Source organism: Diabrotica virgifera, chromosome 2 (assembly GCF_917563875.1).
Source record: "Diabrotica virgifera virgifera chromosome 2, PGI_DIABVI_V3a".
NCBI lineage: Eukaryota > Metazoa > Arthropoda > Insecta > Coleoptera > Chrysomelidae > Diabrotica > Diabrotica virgifera.
The window spans coordinates 264,324,837-264,339,374 of NC_065444.1; the positions used below are offsets into that span (position 1 = coordinate 264,324,837).

The following is a 14,538-nucleotide window of genomic DNA, read 5'->3' on the forward strand; positions in this document are numbered from 1 at the left end:
ATTTTGACAACGAAACCCGATTTGGGCTTCGTAACGTTAATAAAATCATTTTTTTGGTAAAATTGTTGCTTATTCCCATTAAAAAATAGTTGATTATAAAAATGCCACAAGGAAATAACTTCAGAACAACATTGAATATTAGGATTGTTTATTGGAAAGATGATTAATCAATGTATCGGTAATAAATACCAAATCTAATTAGAAACTCATCCTCCTTGGATTGTCAGAAAAACTATCTTCGACATAAGTCTAACGATTAACAACACATTGGATACGTCAACGAATTATTTCGTTTGGATATGGGATCATGAAATGATTCATATGGATAAAATATGGATATATAAACGTTATGCCAAAGCCTTCATCAGTGCTGCAATTTCTTTCTTCTTCTTTTAGTGCCTATTCGTTTCGAATATTGGCGATCATTCTGGCTATAATTATTTTATTAACTGATGCTTTAAATAGATTAGTTGTTGTTGTGGAGAACCAATTTCTTTACACAGTAATATTAGAAGGGGCATCGTAATCATGTCCTAACAATAAAACACTGAAAACGTTTGTTTTCTATACTTCCACAAAATTTATTATAACTAAGTGACTACAGCTGTTTCGGCAGAGTGCCTTTCTCAAGTGATATAGCTTACAATGTGTTTGCCTTTTTAAGTCTTCAACTGAAGAGGTTGAGGAGTGTGAAGCTGTTTGTCTCGAGTTGGTCATTCAGAATTATATCTGTATTTTTCAGTTTATTAATTTCCATAGATTCTAAAAAAGATAGCTTAAGAATTTTAGAATCTATGGAAATTAATAAACTGAAAAATACAGATATAATTCTGAATGACCAACTCGAGACAAACAGCTCCCCACTCCTCAACCTCTTCAGTTGAAGACTTAAAAAGGCAAACACATTGTAAACTATATCACTTGAGAAAGGCACTCTGCCGAAACAGCTGTAGTCACTTAGTTATAATAAATTTTGTGGAAGTATAGGAAACAAACGTTTTCAGTGTTTTATTGTTAGATAAAATGAACTTCCATCAAGTAACGGTCGAATCCATCAAGTAATCATGTCTGTTTAACTTTATTGTTTACTGGCCACACGTTTCTCATTTCTTCACTCCTTGGTTAAGGTTCCTGCATATTAGAATATAGCAGTAATAGCTAATTCCAGTGGACAGTGTACTAGCAGGATGATACTAAACTTGCACACAAGCTTCCACTAAGACTGCTGTAATGTCAGTATGTTATGTGTGATCATTTTGCGATCATGTGTGATCATGTTGCAGTGGTGCAACATTTGTCATTATGATGACTAAGCACACAGGTCATGTTGGTAAAGAGTATGAAGATGTTGATAAGGTTGTAAGTTAAATTATTTACTAATTAAGTGGAGATCTTCAAGAAAATTTAACAAAAAACAGACTTACTGCACTAAAAAGTTACCGGATCGTAGAGATCATCTGAGAGATTCGTTTACTAGAATCAAGGAACTTGTTGAGGAGGAAATTTTGCTGTATACTTGGCATAAATTATTTTAGAAATCTTTAATCTTAATCCTATTACAAAGTCATATATATTTAAATGGCGTCCTTCAGTTTTGAGATCTAACATACTGAATAGTAGGTATAATAATTAAAGGGACTTTGTAATAGGATTAAGATTTTCTAAAATAACTTGATGCCAAATATACAAAAGAATTTTAAGGATAAGTTTAACGAACTGTACTCTTTAGTTAAACCATAGATGTAACACACCCTGAGATGACAGGGTGTGTGTGATAAGGTCCTGAGGAGTGTGCAATGGAGCGAACAACAAGCAAACTGACTCACAAAACGAGGCCCAAAAGAATCCGTTCTGTGGCCATAAAGACACTACCAGAGTGTCATTTCTGAGAACAAAAGAAGACCCATTTATCTTCATGTATATTTATATAACATCACACCTACCACTAGTTCTAGTGACCTTCTTTACATGTTTTATTTTATGTGATAAATTAGCCAACGCGCAACTTGTTTTTATGTTGCTTCCAGAAGAAAAACGAAAATACAAATACAAAATATATATTTCATCGCTCTTAGTAACACAGGAATTATCATAAATTTGAATTTACGTCATAAAAAATATCTGTGAAACAGTTTTAACCTATATCCAAGGCACTTTTATTAAATGTTAACGACCGAATACTTTCTATCCTATGGCAATCTATTGTACTCATTTTAGTTGGTTTATAAATACACACACATTGGAAAAAATTCGATATAAAAACTATTTAAAGCACAAAATATATATTTCAAAACTTCTTCTTCTTAAGCTGTTTTCTCCATTACTGAAGGTTGGCTATAACTACAGCAAATTGCTCTCTATCTTGAGTGGTTCTTAGTATCGAATGTGTGTCCATACCTGTCCCAGTCTTACGTTCTTCAGTCAGAAGCATTTTCTTCTTCCTGCCTGGACCTGTTCTTTCTTCCATTATCCCTTCCATTATGAGTCGTAGAAAGTTGTATATATCTCCTCTGTAAATATATCAAATTAATACAAACATAAAATAGTATCAAATCAGTACATACATAGAATATGTTCATTCATTCATTCATTAAGCATTACAGGGTGTAACAAAAATACAGGTCATAAATTTAACCACATATTCTGGGACAAAAACAGTTCGATTTAACCTAACTTACCTTAGTACAAATGTGCACATAAAAAAAATTTCAGCCCTTTGAAGTTACAAAATGAAAATCGATTTTTTCCAATATATCGAAAACTATTTAGAGATTTTTTATTAAAAATGGACACGTAGCATTCTTATGGCAGTAGTATCTTAAGAAAAAATTATAGTGAAATTTGGACACTCCATAAAATTTTATGGGGGTTTTGTTTTGTTCCTTTAAATCCCCCAAACTTTTATGTACGTTCCAATTTAATTATTATTGTAGTACTATTAGTTAAACACAATGTTTTAAAAACTTTTTTACCTCTTAGTACTTTTTCGAAAAGTCAGTTTTTATCGAGATATTTTGAATATTTGTCAAATCCACCACATATTTGTATATGGTTAAGTACGGTTATGGAGACTTGGTAATAACATGAAGATTTATTTATGATTTACATTTTTAGGTATATTTTGAACCATATTGAAAAAGAAGCCACATCTCGATAAAAGGTGCCTTATCGAAACAATACAAAGAGGCAAAAAAGTTTTAAAACCACTGTGTTTAATTAATGGTACCGCAGTAATAGTTTAATTGGAACGTACAAAAACATTTGGGGGGTTTAAAGGTACAATACCCCCATAAAATTTTTATGTAAACATATTAAAAACGAACTCGCAACTCGATAAAAACTGCCTTATCGAAAAATATCTTAAGAAAAAATTATAGTGAAATTTGGACACTCCATAAAATTTTATGGGGGTTTTGTTTTGTTCCTTTAAATCCCCCAAACTTTTATGTACGTTCCAATTTAATTATTATTGTAGTACTATTAGTTAAACACAATGTTTTAAAAACTTTTTTACCTCTTAGTACTTTTTTGAAAAGTCAGTTTTTATGGAGATATTTTGAATATTTGTCAAATCCACCACATATTTGTATATGGTTAAGTACGGTTATGGAGACTTGGTAATAACATGAAGATTTATTTATGATTTACATTTTTAGGTATATTTTGAACCATATTGAAAAAGAAGCCACATCTCGATAAAAGGTGCCTTATCGAAACAATACAAAGAGGCAAAAAAGTTTTAAAACCACTGTGTTTAATTAATGGTACCGCAGTAATAGTTTAATTGGAACGTACACAAACATTTGGGGGGTTTAAAGGTACAATACCCCCATAAAATTTTTATGTAAACATATTAAAAACGAACTCGCAACTCGATAAAAACTGCCTTATCGAAAAAATATTAAGAGGCAAAAAAGTTTTAAAAATATTGAATTTAATTAATGGTACCACAACAATAATTTAATTGGAACGTACATAAAAGTTTTGGAGGGTTTAAGGGAAGAAAACCCCCATAGAATTTTTATGGGGTGCACAAATTTGACTATAATTTTTCTTTAAGATGCTCCTTGTATAAGAATGCCACATGTCCATTTTCAATAAAAAATCTCTAACAGTTTTCGATATACTCGAAAAAATCTATTTTCATTTTGTAACTTCAAAGGGCTGTAACTTTTTTATGTGCATATTTGTACTAAGGTAAGTTAGGTTCATTCGAACTATTTTTGGTCCCAGAATATGTGATTTAATTTATGACCTGTATTTTTGTTACACCCTGTATAATCTGTAGGGATTATTGCTAACGCCATGGCATTCAAGATCCTTTTCTTGGGCGAGATGGATCATTCATCTGTCATTTATAGCTTGCTGTGTATCTTTGCTGCTATCGTGACTCTTTTTCATTTCTTCCTAGTCCTTGCACTAAACTGTACAGTCTTTAACATTCATTGTTCTTAATATCCTCGTCCACATCATCCTGCCATCTTCACTTGGGCCATCATAGTGGTGTCCAGTTAATTATCTTTTTCAATATATCTGAGTGTGGGCGTCTCTGTATAATGTCCTGTCCATTCTAAGCGAAGAGATTTTATGTATCTACTATATTATATTCTCTCTTTAATTCTTCATCAATTTCGGCGTATGTTTTTATTCTTATTTCTATTTTAAAAATAAAAATGTATACCTACCTTTTTTATTCAGTTGCAATGGGAAGGCAAAACAATCTTATTTTTCACTTAGAATGGGGAGCGCAGTCCAGCACTCTGAATCGACGATTTTCGACTCTTATTGGAGTCATCATCGGAGAGGCCTAGGCCTGCTGCTCTCTACTCGAAGTGACCAACCGTGAAAGTTTATCCCCACATTGTAACTGACGTGTATGGATTAGGTGATTAGCGTCATCTGGCGATTGAAAGGTAAAGTTTTCAATTAATGTTGCTATTAGGATTGAAAACTTTACCTTTCAATTGCCAGATGACGCTAGTCACCTAATCCATACACGTCAGTTGCAATGTGGGGATAAACTTTCACGGTTGGTCACTTCAGGTGGCCACTCACTTACGGATAACGAAGAGGATATGGCATGCAGGCCAGGACTGAAGGCAGTTATCGAAAACCGACACACACTAGAATCAGTTTGTTATCTGACGACCTTTTTCTTCAGAATCGCAACTCTTGCCACACACAGTGCCGTTATCGACGAGAAAGCATGTCCCTCTCACGAAAAAAAGCGTGTGCGTTAATAATTGTAGCCAAAAAAAAAGAAAAGAGCGTACTGGGTTAAAGACTGGCTCATGAAAAGAAACAGGTTATCTCACATGGCACTTATGGCAGAATTAAAGCTTTCCTGTACGGAAGACTATAAAAATTATTTAAAAATGAATAAAACATGTTTTAAAAAGCTATTAAAACTAGTGACACCTTTAATAAAGAAACAAAACACTAGAATGAGAAGTGCCAGTAGTGCGGAAGAGAGACTATCTGCAACATTGAGGTTTTTAGCAACCGGCCACAGTTTTGAAGACATGAAATACATAACTCTTATTTCACCTCATGCGTAACATTTATCTTTAACCTTCCATAGGCAAGGCTGTGATTGATAAATATCAACAAATTGACGTAAAAACTCAGGATTATTTGAGTTTTTGTTAGCCATTTTCTCTTTAAAAAATCCGATTTACCGATCGATGTCAGTTAAGTTAACGAACTGCAGTCCAGATGTCACACACTTGCAGGTTTGTGAAGCGATCGCGCCAACGACTGAATGACAACTGCATGTGGGTGGTAATTTTGACCTTCGGTTAAGGGCCTGTCAGGCGTCAGGCCCCTTCGTTATCCGTAAGTGAGTGGCCAGCATAAAAAATCCGATTTGCCGATCGATGTCAGTTAAGTTAAGGAACTGCAGTCCAGATGTCACACACTTGCAGGTTTGTGAAGGGATCGTGCCAACGACTGAATGACAACTGCATGTGGGTGGTAATTTTGACCTTCAGTTAAGGGCCCGTCAGGCGTCAGGCCTCTTCGTTATCCGTAAGTGAGTGGCCAGCATTTCGAGTAGAGAGCAGCAGGCCTATTAGGCCTCTCTGATGATGACTCCAATAAGAGTCGAAAATCGTCGATTCAGAGTGCTGGACTGCGCTCCCTATTCTAAGTGAAAAATAAGATTGTTTTGCCTTCGCATTGCAACTGAATAAAAATGGTACACATTTTTATTTTTATTTTATATTAGTATTACTTCTATAGAGTAACTAGGTCCATTTTCCGCTGGAACTTTACCAAGCTGCAGACCGTGGTTGTGAATTGCATAGTGTAGAATTGTTTCCCTTTTGTCTTCACTGCAGCATCCGTCTGGCTTGCATATTGTAGAAGCCTTGGAGGTGTCACCAGGGAAATGGACCAATAAGTTTTCAATTTAAAAATCTTTTAGTAATTTTTTTAATATTTTTCAATATTATTAATGTTGCTATTAGGATTGAAAATTTTACCTTATTTCTATTTCTTCCTGTCTTGTTACAGTATGTTCCAGTATTGTTCTCATTCTTTTTCTTTAAAATTTCAGAAGGCTATCTTCCTCTTTCTTGTTAATCGTCGTTGTTCCCATCTCACATGTAACAACAGGTCTTATTAAGGTCTCATATAGGTTTGTTTTGACATATAATATGTTACTACACTATAATATAAACCAGCTGACTATCTTTACACGACTTTTCTTTAGATTCCAACGGCCGACATAGTATATGCACCTTAGTATATGCATAGTATAGGTATAACATGTATATGCACCTTTTTTGAGATCTTATTATGTCCAATTCTCATAGTAAATACATAATGTCCGGTTTATAGCGTCCTGCGTTTTCCGGTTTTCCACGTCTATCTTCTCAGTCTCCTGGTTGTAGATCTCCCTCTCAAATTTCCTTTTGGACTCCACCAAGTCACGTTGTTTTCGGTCTTCCTCATTTTTTTCGCTCAGATGGCTGCGAATCCAATATTAACTTCGGTAGGCGATGATCTGCCATTCTCTGTACATGACTGTATCAAATAAGCTGTTTTGGCTGTATTTCTTCTATGATGGTGTTGTTCTATCCATGATTTGTCTTATTCTTTCATTTGTTACGTAGATTATTCTGGATATACGTGCTGATCTGCCCCAAAAATCCATTTTTACAGCGTAGTCAACACTGTCTTCGTTCTTGGACGCATTCCTGTATAACATTTCATAAAATTGTGTTGAGTTGAGGATGTTTTAAAAAGATTGTCTAAGGATGGGGTTTGTGGTTTCTGTTTTATTGAATCTACATAAATCAGTGTTTAGATTATGAATCTATGGAGCTACCTTAGAAGTACCAATAGTTAATAGTACCTACTTGTAAATTGATGGTGTCCAATAAAGGAGACAATATTGGTGGGAACGTGAGTATGTGATTTGATGCATTTGCTGGGGGAGGCTGTATGATATTGATTAGATTTATTACTGGGTTACTAGGATTTGCTGATATTCTTGCAAATTATGTAATTAAAAGTTGTTTTCTTAGATGAAGTGGTGGCTCTGAAGATTCAATACATTTTTCTGCAGGGATTGATTTGAAAGCACCAAGACACAGTCGGATGGATATGTTTTAAATTGTGTTTAGAGAATTTAGTAAGGACCTTCTAGAGAGCGTATAAAGAATACGGCCATAGTCTAACCTTGAGCGGAATAACGCTCTCTATATTATATACATACCAGTAAGAAATTTAAGTAGATTGATCACTTGGGTGCAGACTCCTTGGAGTCCCTGAATATTCTGTCTCCATGTAAGCGTTTTATCAAAAGTGACACTCAGAAGTGTCAAATAATTAACTGTATGCAAATGATAGATGGATAGATTCCATGAGGTGGCTTTTGACCTATTCCACTGCGATCTTTTCAGATTTATTGTCCTCTACTCTAACCCTAGAATTCCTTCTCTAGCCTGATACTTTTTAAAAAGTCTATAATAACTTCGAGACTAAAACCTTCAGTTTCAACTGCTTATTCAGCTCACGGTGCCCTGTTAGAAGACCTACTAGGGCTTTTTCTGTTTTCCTGTCTTTGCTTATTAGGTTTACTGTAAATTTTGGCGAATGTTCTTTGCTTATTAGGTTTTTGTCCTGACGAATTCCTCCACCATTGAACTACAGTAAATGAAGTAAATGCTGGGAGATACAGTATAACCAAAATCACTTTCCATCTGAACGTAATGTATTATTGAAAAATAATAACCAGCGCCCATCAACCACATTCTTCAGAAGTTGACTTGTTCAGCATTGAATGAATGAGTAAAAAAATATATTTTTAAAAAATATATGAAGTTACAGCGCTTTTAAAATGTATGACAATCTATGACATGAGTTTTTGGTGGTTTTTGCAATATCCTTTACATACACTAGAATGGTCCAAAAAATCTAAAAAAAATTGTCCGGACCAAAAATATTGATTTTTTGAATTTGATTAAAAAAATTGTTAAAAAAAATTTGGACCACTTTTCACGTGGGCGACTTTTTGAACCTTATTCTGGGATGTCTCACGAATATGATTATGCAAAAAAATCTCATGGGAATATTTTTCCCAACGAACCCGCCATTTTCGCCCTGTCTATTTGTACTGATTGCTTATTTGTTTCAATTTAATTTGAGAGGGGGGGGGGGCGATTGTAGTATTCATAACTGACGAAACATGTCTAAGGGGGCGATCATCGGAAAAAGGTTGGGAACCACTGATCTAGGCGACTTTAAAACAGTACTTCGGGTTTCAACTCTGGAACCGGAAGACAGACATACATGGATAATATTAATGTTCACAAAAAATTTAATAGTCATTTTAAGCTTGTAAAACGATTAAGAAACACCCTAGGAATAATTGTCTACAATATAAAGAAAATTAAAAAAGCCTGTCTATGAAAAAACTTCATTAGAAATCTAGCATTATTTTAAATTTCAAGAAAACGCTTCTGATGAACAGTACACAACCTATACCCTATTATACCATTATCACTTAATTATTCATTGATTAAAATATTGGCGTCAATAAACAAAAGAATATTATTACCTGAAATATAATAAGTTAACTAACTGTCTAGATACTTTCTTCCTTTTGTTATGTTAATAATGACTATTGACTTATTCAAAAGTAAATCCTTCTCTTTCCTAACAAACAAATTGATTCTATTTAAATATTGACAATTGACATTCCTTAGCTGCATTCCAAACAAAGCAATAAAACTAACAAATTTTTCGGATTTGTTAGGTTACCAAAATAATATATTGAAATTTCGTGGAATAAGTCATCAAATCTAAGAATCACTTGCAATCTTGCCGTCTCCTGTTTATCAGATAAGATAACCATTGTGTCTACAACAGGTAATGAGGTAAGGTCTTTACCTTCGTAGCGCGGTATTGTCAGTCGTCAGTCACGTCTTAAAATGTGAGTTGGTCAGGGCTCGAGCGCTAAATTTTCGATATTCAAATTTCTATTCGGTTTTTTAGTGTAATTAGTGATTTTGATAAACTTCTGATAATAAGTAAGTGATGGCGCAACATTCTGAATACTCATTTTCGGTTCGACGACAAAGGCCCGCTAATTTTACGTTTACCAATAGTTCGAGTGAGGATCGCCAAAAGAGTTATAACTATAAGGCTAGTTCCGTTGAAGAGCTTAGCACTACAATTAAAGAAAGCCCGAAGAAATACTCCATGTATACGTTTTCCAGCAGAAGACAAGATAATGTGCCCTCATTCGAAGAAAGAATGAAATTTTTCAGGGTATGTACTAGCTTACAACAACCATTTATAACCATTTATCGACGGTGTATGTACATAATGTCGAATTTCGATGCAGGGTTTATGATTATTGTTCTAAGAAATAATCGGAATTTAAGATTAGCGTGTTAGACGAGGTAAACATTTAAGACGTTAACTGTTTTTGTTATTTGGGCAAAGTATGTTTGACAATTTATTCCTTTTTGTTCTTCTTGATGATTTTTATTTCTGTTACTAAATCTGGGATCAATAGGTTTTCTTCTGATAACCATGTACATTTTCTTTTTCTTGAGGCAAACGTCCTAGACTCATGAAAGCTTGCTACATAGGTTCTCCTAATTTTTATACATGTTTCTCCTTCTCATATCCTCCTGCTCTTTCTTTTTCTTAAAGGAAAAGTGCTAATCTAGAGTCTTGACACTTGGCATAAAGTTTCCTCTTAAAAATTATATAGGTTATATAAAGTTATGTATATAGTTCCTATATCGTCTTTTTCTTCTCATATACTTTGTCCTTTCTTTTTGTTCTCATGTCCTTATGCCTTTTTTTAAGGAAAATTCATGGAGTCTTGAAACTTTGTATACTCTTGAAACTTTGTCCTTGGTATTAGGGAAAACATTATTGAATTTTGGTTCAGAGGTTCAGGCTCTCTTATCATATCCTTATACCCATTCTTTTTCTTGAAGGAAAAGTCCTGGAGTGTTGAAACTTGGTATATATATATAAGTTCTTCTTCGTATAATGAAGAGCTATTGAATTGTTAACCAGTGGTTTTCTTCTTCTCATATTCCTACGTCTTCTCTTTTTCTTGAAAAAATGTTCTGGGGACATCCTCTTAACTTACTTACGTCTTTAAAAGCAATAAACTACGTCCCTAATTTGTCTACTTTGAGAGGACCAAAAGAGGCTTTTGATGAGCTGTTTACATAGACCCAATCTGCCAAGACCAGCAGGAAAACCTAAGTTATTCATGATAACAACGATGTACAAGGTTAAGAAGGTCCTTTTGGCAAGTTCAAACGATACACCTTATTACCATTAACAACACAAATACTTGAATGCCATTTTTTAGCTAAATGCGTACAAATATTACGCTGTATAGATAAGATAAGAAGTTGAAATACAAATAATATGTATTTGCCGCGCCGCCTCTTTATAGGTTCGTATATTTAATTTTTACGTGTGAAATAATTGATATACCCTATTCCACGAACATACGCCTGTTTTGGATTACTTCGACAACGAATATTTTACTGTGCAAAATAAGAAGAACGAAAGTAAATTGCAAATTACATTCTTGTTTATTGGAATAATTATTAGCGCCATTTACTTTCATACTTCTTATGTTGCACAGTAAAATATTCGTTATCAAAGTTATCCAAAACAGGCGTATGTTCGTGGAATGGCCCATATACCTACGCATTAAATCCTTGTTTTATTTTTATAAGGGCTTAATGTAATTCGTCATAATTGATTATAGTCCAAGTAATGAAGCTTAAAATAGGACAAAACCTCGCAATTCTTACAGAATGGATCGATTTGCTTGAAAATTTGAGAATAAGTAGTGGATAGTCCAAGGATTAAAATCTATATGAGGCCGAAATGCGCTTTTACCATGGGGGTGGTTGCCACCCCATCTCGGGGTTGGAAATTTTTATTTTATTTTGACCGCAAAAGTTAATAAAAACATTAATTCTAAGCAAAAAACGCTCTATACATTTTTTTGATAAAATTAATAGTATTCGATTTATTCGCTATCGAAAGTGTTAGTTTTATATCGAAAAAATCAATGTTTTTAATAAGTTTTCTGCTAATAACTCAAAAAGTTTTCGTTTTATCAAAACAACTTTGCTTAACAAAAATGTACCTTTTGAAAAAATAAACAAAACCGTTTGTTTTAAGTTTCTTTAAGACCAATAATAATCGAGCTATACTTTATTATATGTTAGCTCTTCTTCGTCAAATGCTAAATATTGTAGTTTCAAAGTCAAAAGACGAGAAAACTATGCATTTTTCGAGGATAAGTTGTTCAAACTAATTGAAAATATTTAAAAATATATATCTCCAGAAATAAAAAAGTAGTCTCTAGCTTAAAAATAAAAATTAAGTGACTTATAATGAAAAGAATGTCAGTCTCTATTTTTTTCAACGAAAAAGTTATCGGAAGCAAGCCCCTAATCACCACCCTAATTAAAATTAGTCATTGACCTTATTTGTAATAAACAATAAATAACGAATTTTTGTAGTTTGAAAAAAAATGGCCTTTTCTTCAGAATAGAAAGATTGGCATCAGAGATACTAAAAAATTTTTAAATATGAAATTGTAGCTTATTTAATTCCCAAGAAATTGGTTTGCATAATTTTTTTCTACGGCAAAAATTAAGTGAGCTATTGACAATTAAAACTTGTAATAACATGCAAAAACCACCTTTACCAACCCTTTCAAAGTCACCTCTTTTTGGGACTGAGGATTTTAAAAAGATTTAATATTAATAGGCTTATAGATCTTGTAAAAACCTACAAAATTATTTTTCACCAAACTTTCTAAGATAAAACATAAAAAAGTTACGGTTAAAAAATCAATATATTTTTTTGAAAAAAAAAAGGAGACATTCAATTGGAAGCAGAATAATGCAAGTTAGCGGTGTTTTTGGTCATTGGCCTTATTCATTCTTCTTTATTTATGTATTATTAATATATTCTAGAATTTTGACTGGCTTAGAATGATTAGTTTTTAAAAACTGGAGTTTTAAAAAAGCGAATAACGAATTTTTGTAGTTTTATAAAAAATGCCATTTTCTTCAGAATAGAAAGATTAGCATCAGAGATACGAAAAAATGTTTAAATACGAAATTGTAGGTTATTTAATTCCCAAGAACTTGGTTTGAAAAAAAAATTCTACTGCAAAAACTGAGTGAATCGTAAACGAGTATATCGAAAAACATTGATTTTTCGATATACAGGGTGAGTTTTTAGTGCGGGATCGGTCAATAATTCCATTACGGTATAGAATATCGAAAAAAGTTATTTAGAAAAAATGTAGGCAATGATATTCTCCACGCTTGGAAAATATGTCCATTTCTACAGGGTGATCAATAACAGCGTGGTATATCAAACATATAATTTTTTAAATGGGACACCCTATATATTTTTTCATATTTATATTCCCCTCATAATTCTTGTTCATATAATATAGGGTTTTGCATTATTATACAGAGTATTTAAAAAGTTATGACCATTTTTATTTCGAAATCCCTATGAGATTAACACCCTGTATATAAAGAAGTAATTCATAGACAATAATTTGTTTTATGTAGTAAGATAAACAATATACTGTAGTTTTTAAATTAAGTCCAATTGAAATCATTGACGAATGTTTGTATACAGGGTGAACTACAAAACCAAATTACGATTTTCTCTATTTTTTTAAATAGATCACCCTATATTTTATTTTTCAAAAATATTGTATTTATTATACTCTTTCATTTTTATATAGCATTCCCTATATCTAAACTTATTACTTTCGGAGATATTTTTAGTTTTCTTCAACTTTCGGGAATACATTCAATTTTTCTAGTAGAAATAAGTTGGTATTGAATGATAATTAAACAAAATTATTTTTATTCAATAAATAACTAACACAAAATATAAACCATAGCAATAGGCAATGAATGTATCAATAGATGTGATATTAAGGAATTATCATATTTCCCTAATATTCAAGAATCATACAATTCCTACAAAAAAATATACCTAGGTATCTTGTGTATAATAAAATTACAAGATTATTTTTATTTAATAAACAACTCACAAATATAAATCAAAACAATATACAACTAATTTAATAGTTTTTAGATTATTATATCAACAGCATTCTAAGCCAAGAAGTTCTTAGTAACACATTCCTAATTGCAGATTGTGACCCGCAGTTATTAATAATATAATTTTCATATTAAATTTCATTAATATGCATCAAGAAATCCCTACTTTGTTAACACTCAAATTAGGTGATCTATAAATGTTTAAGGTGATATTGTTAGAGATTATGTGATTGGTCCACATTTTTTGACGGTTCAAGTTTTTATACGACGGTGCTCCAGTTCTTCCAAAATTGATTTTTTTCAAGTGGGGCTATATAAAAAACCTTGTATACCAGAAGCATCCAACAACGCTTGATTATATGAAAAATAGAATAAAAGAAGCTTTTAATAATATTGACTTACAAAAATGTTAGAAATGTGGCTCGGTCATTTGAATATCGGTTACAAAATTGCATAGACGTTGAAAGTGGTCATTTTCAACATTTACTTTAGACTTATATCCTTAACATCACATTAATTGGTACATTCATTAAATTTTGTTATGGTTTATTATTTTTTGTTAGTTATTTATCGAATGAAAATATTTGTTATATTATTGCATAATACTTATTTGTTAAGTTATTATTATATTTATAAGAATTGAATGTATTCCCGGCAAATGAAGAAAACTAAAAATATCTCAGAAACTAATAAGTTTAGGTATAGGAGATGCTATATAAAAATGAAAGAGTATCATAAATACAATATTTCAAAAAAAAAATAAAATATAGGGTGATCTATTAAAAAAAATTGAGAAAATCGTAATTTGGTTTTGTAGTTTAAAAGTGCTAATAAAAATGAATGTTCTACTAAAAAATTCTTGGCTTAGAATGCTGTTGATATACCAATCTAAAAACTGTTACATCAGTGCTATATTGTTTTGATTTATGTTTCATGTAAGTTA

At 32.2% G+C, this 14,538-nt stretch overlaps 1 protein-coding gene across 11 annotated transcripts in view; it reads left to right on the top strand.

Annotated features, from left to right (window-relative positions):
- The window catches only part of LOC126880616 (NAD(+) hydrolase sarm1), a 496,620-nt gene that overhangs the window by 359,160 nt on the left and 122,922 nt on the right, over positions 1 to 14,538 (top strand). Inside the window, exon 1 of one of the 11 annotated variants that reach the window (XM_050644610.1) lies at positions 9,418 to 9,777. The exons of the other annotated variants lie outside the window; for them this stretch is intronic. Coding sequence (XP_050500567.1) covers positions 9,544 to 9,777 — 234 coding nt within the window. The 5' untranslated portion in view covers positions 9,418 to 9,543. Of the gene's footprint in view, positions 1 to 9,417; positions 9,778 to 14,538 lie in introns of those variants that run through there. 11 annotated transcript variants of the gene reach the window in all.